The 8,882-nt window shown below is 34.2% G+C and overlaps 1 protein-coding gene across 2 annotated transcripts in view; it reads left to right on the top strand.

Annotated features, from left to right (window-relative positions):
* The window catches only part of LOC106873452 (uncharacterized), a 179,865-nt gene that overhangs the window by 131,931 nt on the left and 39,052 nt on the right, over positions 1-8,882 (top strand). For both annotated transcript variants that reach the window (XR_008266727.1, XM_014920810.2), the window contains exons 19-21: positions 2,052-2,231; positions 4,604-4,753; positions 8,175-8,241. Coding sequence is in view for 1 of the 2 variants with exons in the window: in XM_014920810.2 (XP_014776296.1) it covers positions 2,052-2,231; positions 4,604-4,753; positions 8,175-8,241 (397 nt within the window). In the remaining variant the exon portion in view is untranslated. The remainder of the gene's footprint in view (positions 1-2,051; positions 2,232-4,603; positions 4,754-8,174; positions 8,242-8,882) is intronic.

Genomic DNA, 8,882 nt, shown 5'->3' with positions numbered 1-8,882 from the left:
ATATATATATATATATATATATATAATCCGAAGAATACAGTTTTATATATCCATTGCCCTAGGGATTCAACAAATATATAATATTGTTCACAGATATATAATACTGTACACCTTGAATCATATACCCTCTCTATTGACAGATATACAAGTGATTTTTTTCCTGACTTATGAACATTTCAGCAACTTACACACACACACACACACACAAATATATGTATGTGGGGTGTGTGCATATATATAGGTATATATACATATAACTAAGTCAGAAAAAATATGCACTCCTATATATACGTCAATAGAGTGGGTATATTAATTGAAGTGTACAGAATTATATATCCATAGAAGACCACACCTGGATGCATGTAATGGAGTAACTTCCACTAAAGATACCTGAGGTACCAAGGGGTGTTGTGAAACCAGCTGACGGATTAATGTTTTAAGTGAGACGTAGTCTTTTGATCTGTCTTGAAAGGTTGAACTGACTCAGATTGTGACAACCTGCCCAACCCATGCCAGCTTGGAATGAGGATGTAAAAATGATGAGGAGGGGAAAGATGACGATGTTTGTGCATCTATTGTGTGTGTGTAGTATTGTTTATTTCTAAAAGAAACACGTACTTCTACAGAATTATTAGGATTGGGGCATTGTCAGTTGAAAAGAAATGCTTCATTTTTGAATAAAGTCGTTTGTACCAAAGTTTTTGAAGTCTAGAGTAGTGGTTCTCAACATATTATATATGGCTCTTGGAGGTCCATATATAATATTTTGTTGTTAAAATTTATCTACAATAAACTGGTAATATTTGTAGTGAAACCACCTTTCTCGGTTATTTATTTACAAATGCAAATGTAGCGGGTAACATCTATCTCTCTCCCGCCTTGGACCCTGCTGTGTCCATCACCCTGATTGACTCTTATTTGTGCTGCATTTGTCTCCAGTTCTGTTTCGTGCCAGGCTGCATACCGACCAATCATGGCCATCTAATAAGGTCACGTGAGAGAGTGTTTTTCTGATGCTTCTGGAGCCTCTTTTTACCTATAAATAGCCTACTTTATCCACGCCAGTTTGTCGCAGCTTCAGACCTTCTAAGGTCTGGTCGTTGACCACGTAACACCAACCAGCCAGTTTCCGGTGACGACATCAACACCAACGTTCAACTGTTTACTACAAGCTTCATCGCCAACGTCAACACGACGTCTCTACGTACACAAGCTACCAACAGCAACCAAACAGCGCCCGCACAGGTTCACTCAATACTGTTGTGAAATATCTTCACCAAGGTTAACAGAACTCAACCTGCGAAGACCATCTGTATCAAGTAGCCGGCTCGGCATAGAAGCCTCAACTTCACGACATGTGACTTAGCTCTGCCTCCATGCCTCAACCTCTTATATACAGACTTTCAATCTATTGTGTACCTTAACTGAGAACTGGTATTCCTTACCCTTGTGTTCAGGACTTTTAACGTCCTTATTATAGACTGTTTTCTATGCTCTGTATCTCTTGCATTCACATACATATATTTGTATACACACTCTTTGTTTACATGACAGCCTGTCTTATATTGTGTTTTATTATGTCGCATTCACACTCACACAGACATTCTAGTTGACAACCAATAAACCTTACTTTTATACATCTTTACCAGTTGAGTCTCTCTCTCTTTTCCTTGCTGGCATTTCCTCGCATTTCACATGTGCGTTCTCTTATGTTATAGTATATAATATATATTTTTGTGTCGACCGTGCGACGTGTTAAAAGGAGCCTGTTCCATTCGTCACCATTCTCCTTTGGTTTGCATGGTCGTTTTCCTACATATTTCTACAATACACAAAATATTTTAACAATCTTTTATACAATTCCTAATAATTTTTTAAACATGGAATTGATTATGAGGTCATTCCAAGTAAATTAGGAGTCAAAAGGTTCATAAGTGAACGTGCTTGAGAAATACTATCATAAAGCTCCAAAATTAAGTTGTTTTTTTCCTCCTGTTAGAAATAGTGGTATTTTTTTAGATCTCTTAATTCATGTCTTCTCTTTTTTGCAGACACTGTTGAGGATTTGGGATTGCTTCATCATTGAAGGACCTAAAATACTATTTCGGTTTTCTGTAGCCATTCTAAAAATACATGAGGCAGAACTTCTCAAACAAACAGATACAATCAGTTTGATGAAACATGTCAAATCTTGTGCAAAGCTAACAAATGATGTAGAAGAATTGGTCAAGGTAAAGTGGTTTTGTACTGAATCTAATCTCTATGGCTTATTCATTTTTCAAATCCATTCTTTAGAATACACAATAATTACCAGTAAGAGGCTATAAAATGACTGGGGTAGCTTCAAGGCATAGAGCTAAATCCAGTTTAATCAGTGATCAAACATAAAACTTTCTGAAACTTCTTTTATTTTCTAAATCTTATTCATATTGCATAGCATTGAGAGGCCATAACTGTGGCATTCAGCACTGGATTAACCATTAAGAACAATAAGCATGTGCTTAGGGAATCAAGGAAAGGGAGCACCATAGAAATGGTAAATGGTTTACATCACAAAAGAAATTTCTTCAGACTTGCTAAGATAATGTTTGGGATGCCTTATCTCTACTAAATATAGAAGCAGATGTGTTACATAAAATTAATTTTGAGGATTTGATCAAAGACTTTGTCATTTATCTTTTACTTGTTTTAATCATTGGACTGTGTCCATGTTGGGACATTGCCTTGAACAAATTGACCCCAATACTTATTTTTGAAATCTGGTGCCTATTCTATCAGTCTCTTTTCCTAAGCCACTTATTTATGGAGACATAAACAAATCAACACTGGTTATGAAACACACACACACACACACACACATGTTCATATATACATATATATATATATATATACACACATAAAACATACATACATACAAACATGCATACATACATACATATACATACATACATACATGCATACATACATACATACATACATACATACATACATACATACATACATACATACATATGCATGATGGACATCTTTCAGTTTCCATCTACAAAATTCACTTGCAATACTATAGTCAGCTCACTGCTATAGAAGAAAACACTTGCTCAAGGTTTCACAAAGTAGGATTAGCATCTTAACCAGCAAGCCTCCATTCCTTACTACTAAATCATTGGAACAAAATGGTTCAAGACCAATTAAATCAACAGTATCATTTATGTCAATGAGATGGTATCAAAAAGTTCCCAGACTATTTCTGAATGCGCCAACACACTTGTGTGCACAATGAGAGCTAGCAATGACCTTCGTGAGGTAGTGTGCCAAGTGACATCATTATGTTTAATTTAATTGTGAAATTTGTGTTTTTGTGATCATGTGTATGCTGTAGTCTGCAATTTTGTCATGGATAGTAAGTTGGAACAAAGAGCCAGCATGAAATTTTGGGTTAAATTTGAGAAGTCTGCAACAGAAACATTGAGAATGCTTCAGCAAGCTTACAACGATGAGGCAATGGGTTGTACACAATGTTTTGAGTGGCATGGGCACTTCAATAGCAGAATAACGTCCCTAGAACATGCTGAATGATCTGGAAGACTTGCCATAGCAGTCACCCACAAAAGTGTGGTGAAAATTCATCAGCTTGTGTATGAGGATCATCGAAAGACAATCAACAACATTGCTGATGTTGCCGGTCTGTGTATGGATCTGTGCAGTCAACCCTAACGTCTGATTTGAACATGCAGTGTGTCTCCGCCAAGTTTGTCCCCCACCTGCTGAGCACTGAACAAATTGAACATCATGTCAAAGTTTATCAAGATCTCCGCCAGCATACTGTTGATGGCCCATACTTTATGTTGAGAATCATCACTGGTGATGAGAGCTGGGTCTACGGGTACAACCCTGATACGAAGCAGCAGTCGTCACAATGGAAGAGGCCTTCATTTCCATGACCAAAGAAGGCATGACAGAGCTGCAGTTCAGTCAAGAGCATGCTCATCATTTTTTCAACATCCACAGTATTGTGCATGGAGAATTCGTCCCCCAGGGCCAGAACATCAATTGAGAGTTCTACTGTAATGTTTCAAAGCTTTTGAGGGAAGTCATTTGGTGAAAGTGACCAGATCTGAGGAGCATGCAGAATTGGATTCTTCACAACGAAAATGCACCTTGCCACCAAGCTCTCCTTACTCATGAGTTTCTCACCAAAAACATGGCATCATTTCTGCACCCACCCTATTCACAGGGACTTCCATCTCTTAACCAAGATGAAAATGCAGTTCAAAGATCATCGTTTTAACACCATTGCTGAGTTCTAGAGCAAATTGCAGAAGGGCCTCAACATGCTTACAGAAAACAACTTCTAGACAGGGATCCCAAAAGTGGCAGAAACGATTAGACCAGTGCGCAAGGTGACTATTTCAAAGGAGATGATGTTAAAACTTAGGTAAATAAGTTATTTTTGATTAAACATAACTAGTCCAGGAACTTTTTTGATACCACCTTGTAAAGTAGGCTGGCTCAAATATCATTGCTAGAATAATATTGAGAAGGCATTTTTGCTAATATGACATTGCTAAAGTAATCAAATAAGATATTATTATTTATATTCCAGGTAGCTTTTGAAGAACTTAACCCATTTCCTAAATGGCAGACAATCCGTGCCAAACAAGTCTATTACCAAAGTATGATTCAAGAACATTATAAATGGCAGAAAATTAATGAAAATAGCTTTTTGTTCAGTAGAGAAATTGATGAGGAGAAGGTTAGTTCAGTATTATATATTCTTACCAACAGAACCTCAAATTTGATCCAAGTAAATGTTTCCTTTTTCAATCCTTTTGTAATAGTAATTATATTGACCCCAGTGTTTCACTGGTACTTAATTTATCGACCCCGAAAAGATGAAAGACAACGTCAACCTCAGTGGAATTTGAACTCAGAATGTAAAGACAGACAAAAGGCTGCTAAGCATTTTACCTGGCATGCTAATGATTCTGCCAGCTCGACACCTTAAATAATAATAATAATAATAATAATAATAATAATAATAGTAATAATAATAATAATAATAATAATAATAATAATAAAACAACAACAGCAATAATAATTGTTTCTAATGTAGGCCCAAGGTCAACAATTTTTAGGGGAAAAGAGATAATTAGTGCCATCAAACCCAGTACTTAACTGGTGCATTATCTTATGAACCCTGGAGGGATGATGAGCAAAGTTGATCTCAGAAGGATTTTAACTTAATATAACAACAACAATAGCAGTAATAATCTTTTCTATTCTAGGCACAAGGCCCGAAATTTTGGGAGAGGGGGCCAGTTGATTAGATCGACACCAGTATGCAACTGGTACTTAATTTATCGACCCTGAAAGTATGAAAGGTAAAGTGACCCCAGCAGAATTTGAACTCAGAACATAAAGACAGACGGAATACTGTTAAGCATTTCGCCCAGTGTGCTAACGTTTCTGCCAGCTCGCCACCTTACAATAACAGTAATAATAATCTCTTCTAATCTTGGTAAAAGGCCAGCAGTCTTGAGATGAGAGTAAATCAGTCACATCACATCACAGACACACACAACAGTACAGGACTGATGCTTAACTGATTGTCTTCAAAAGTGTGAAAGACAAAGTCAATCAATGTAAAGAGCTAGAAGAACTGCTACTAGGCTTAGGCTTTTAAAGTTTTAGCAAGAGCTTAGATATGTTTCAAAGAGACTCTTTAAAAATAGTTGAATATCCTCAGAAATCATTAAACTGCATTAAATAACAAGCTGCTTTGAAAATGCTAACAGAATAAATAAGTATATACGACCATAACAAATAGTTTGTCTTTAATTACTTTAATAGCAAATCTATAGCTTAAAGCAATATTTTAAAAATTCTTATAATGAGCTCTATGCCACCCTTGGGTAAATTTGATTCTGGAGTTTTAGAAGTTAATCTTAATTTCAATAATTTTTCCAAGTTTATTATTGGTTAGTATTGTAAATCTGACCATCTTGGAACACTCCTTGGCACTGTTATGGGTATCTATTATGATGCGAAAAACACTGCTCAAAGGTTTTGATTATAAGACAGTTTAATGAGAAGTAAAATTTGTTTCCTGATTATCGAATTAAGAGTTTTTTCAATGGAAATCACAATCAAAGAGAAAAGAATTGTAAGTGTAATAAATATTTAACTCATAGTTATATATTCATTTTGTAGCTGAGAGATGGCTAAGTGAATAATGTAATTATTGGACTACCAGCTCGTGGATCAAAAGTTTTAGTGTGCTGTTGACATTTTGTTATGTTTCAAGCCAGAAAACTTTATTCTACATTACCTCAATTCACTTTGCTGTCATATAGCTCACCTGAGAATGTTACATGCAATAAACTAATGTCCTTTATTTTCTGTCACTTGCACAAGTATATAAAGTGCCAGTGGACAACTGGATTCGATTTCATCGACTATACCCTATCCCAAAAGTTATGTGCATTGTGCTATTATTAGAAGTCAGTATTATATTGAAAAAAATCATTTCAAAATGTGATACATCTAAATATCTTTATAACTATTAGAATTGTCAGCTGCTCTCTGACAAGTTTGTAGTGGAGCTTGTCGCAGCATTCTTGGCCCTCAGACCACATCCCTGCTCACTGCTATCAGGGTAGAGATGGTTAATGACTATCTGCAAGTGTGAATCCCATGAGTCAGAGTGACTGTTCCTGTATCCTCCCTCATCATTCTTCAGGGCAATGCCCTTTCTATTTTGTCCATTGGTACCATGAGGCAGACTGCCAAGCCTTTTTTGATATTACTTGTTACTTTCTGTAGATATATGACATCACTGTTGTTTTACAGTTTTATTTTGTTTAATTTTGTAAAGTTTAATTAATATTTATTATTAAACATGACTTTTCCAATATTTCATATATTCTACATATTTAGAAAAAGAACCATATTTATTTAGACAAGGTGTCTTATGGTTAGAAGCTCTGTTGTCTTTATTTCCTTAATTATAACATGGAACAAGTCGTATTCATGATGGTTCTATCATTAAGAAGTCTATCAACAAAATAAAGAATTATTTATGCACTGAGCATTCATCTTGATTAGCTATATTCATGAAACTTAATTAGTTGCATGTCATCAATCCATACAATATTGATTTATCTTTATGTATTTATGACTAAATATCTTGTTTGAGAAAAAGCTGGATTGTTCTACTAAATTCAGATTATTATGTAACATTTTCTGAAACATTTTTATTTTCTTCTTTTAACAGGTATCTTTTTTTTTTATTCTTATAGTTTTTTAATGCCAACTACTTAACTCAGAAATAGTGTTATCTATTTTTCAGTTTTAATAAAACATAATCAGCTGAATATTAGGCAAACTTAATGCTACCATATAAAAATGCTAGCATATAATAATTATGTTATGCTACCATATGAAGTATTCATTTTATATTAGAACCTTCCACAATAATTTTATGTAATAATATTTTCTTAACATAGGATCAAAATAACAGATTAGTAATAATTAAAAATAGGTTTTTATTAAATATATCCAAATTCATGATTATTTTAAAATTCATTAAGCACCAATGTCATTAGAAATATGTTCGGGAAAAGTTAATATTAAAAATGCAATAGAGAAAATAACTGTCGTTTGTTTTTTTTGTTTTTTTTTAATAAGGATATCAAGAAAAATAGCAACCTTTATGAAAAGTTTAATTTTGAAGAAACAACATGCAAGCAAGTAAAAGGAAATCTTTGGACATGAAACAGATTCCAATATTTATTTTTTAGGCAATCATAGTTCAAGATGGTAAACTGATAGAATCTTCAGCACATCAGACAAAATATTTAACAGCTTTTGTCCTGGCTTTATGTTCTGAGTTCAAATTTCACCAAGGTCAACTGTGCCTGTCATCCTTTTAGAATCAATAAAATAAATGCCAGTCAAGCATTGGTGCTGGTGCAATCAATTAACCATCTTCCCCAAAATTTCAGGCCTTGTGCCTATAGTAGAAAAAATTAAATCATTATTATTGTTGCTGATTTTGTTGTTCTTCTTGTACTTTTCTTCTTCTTCTTTTTCTCATTATTATTATTGCTGTTGTTGTTGTCGTTGTTGTTGTTGTTGTTGTTGTTGTCATAACCATCATTATTATTGTTATTCAGATGAATCATTTGAAACCTATCACAGAACAACAGTTATCAATACAGACTGCTGAAGTCTATATCGAAGGTAACTTTATAAAAGAATACTTCTTTTATTCATGCATTCATTCATGTGTCTGCATGTGAGAATGTATGAGAAGGAGATACATGGAGAACCAGAGGATTAGAAAATAATTGTCTGTATATATGAGTATACATTTGTGTGTGCATAACAGAATGGATGACTAAGAAGATAAGAGAAAAAGAGAAATCTATCATCAACATTATTCAATGATGAATTCATAAATGAATTTTATTATTGTAACAGAATCTAATATAGAAACACATTCTGTTGTATTCAATAGGCAATACTCAGTTATAGGATACAATAGGATACAAAATAACTCTCTAGACACACTTTCATTTATGAAATATTTTCTTGTAATGAGATGCAGGTATGGTTGTGTAGGTAAGAAGTTTAACTTACAACCACATGTTTTTTGTTCAATTTTGCTATGTTGCACGTTGGATAAGTGACTCTTAATTGGTTAATCGATGCCTTGTGAGTGAAACTTGGTCCACAGAAACTGTACAGAAGCTTGTCTTATGTGTCTGTCTGTCTGTCTGTCTGTATGTATGTATGTATGTATGTATGTATGTATGTATGTATGTATGTATGTATGTATGTATGTATGTATGTGTGACATCATCATCATTGTTTTAATGTCG

The sequence above is a fragment of the Octopus bimaculoides genome, chromosome 2, assembly GCF_001194135.2.
Source record: "Octopus bimaculoides isolate UCB-OBI-ISO-001 chromosome 2, ASM119413v2, whole genome shotgun sequence".
In the NCBI taxonomy this organism is placed as follows: Eukaryota; Metazoa; Mollusca; class Cephalopoda; order Octopoda; family Octopodidae; genus Octopus; species Octopus bimaculoides.
The sequence above is the reverse complement of the archived record's forward strand: the minus strand, read 5'-3'. Positions and strand labels throughout refer to the sequence as shown.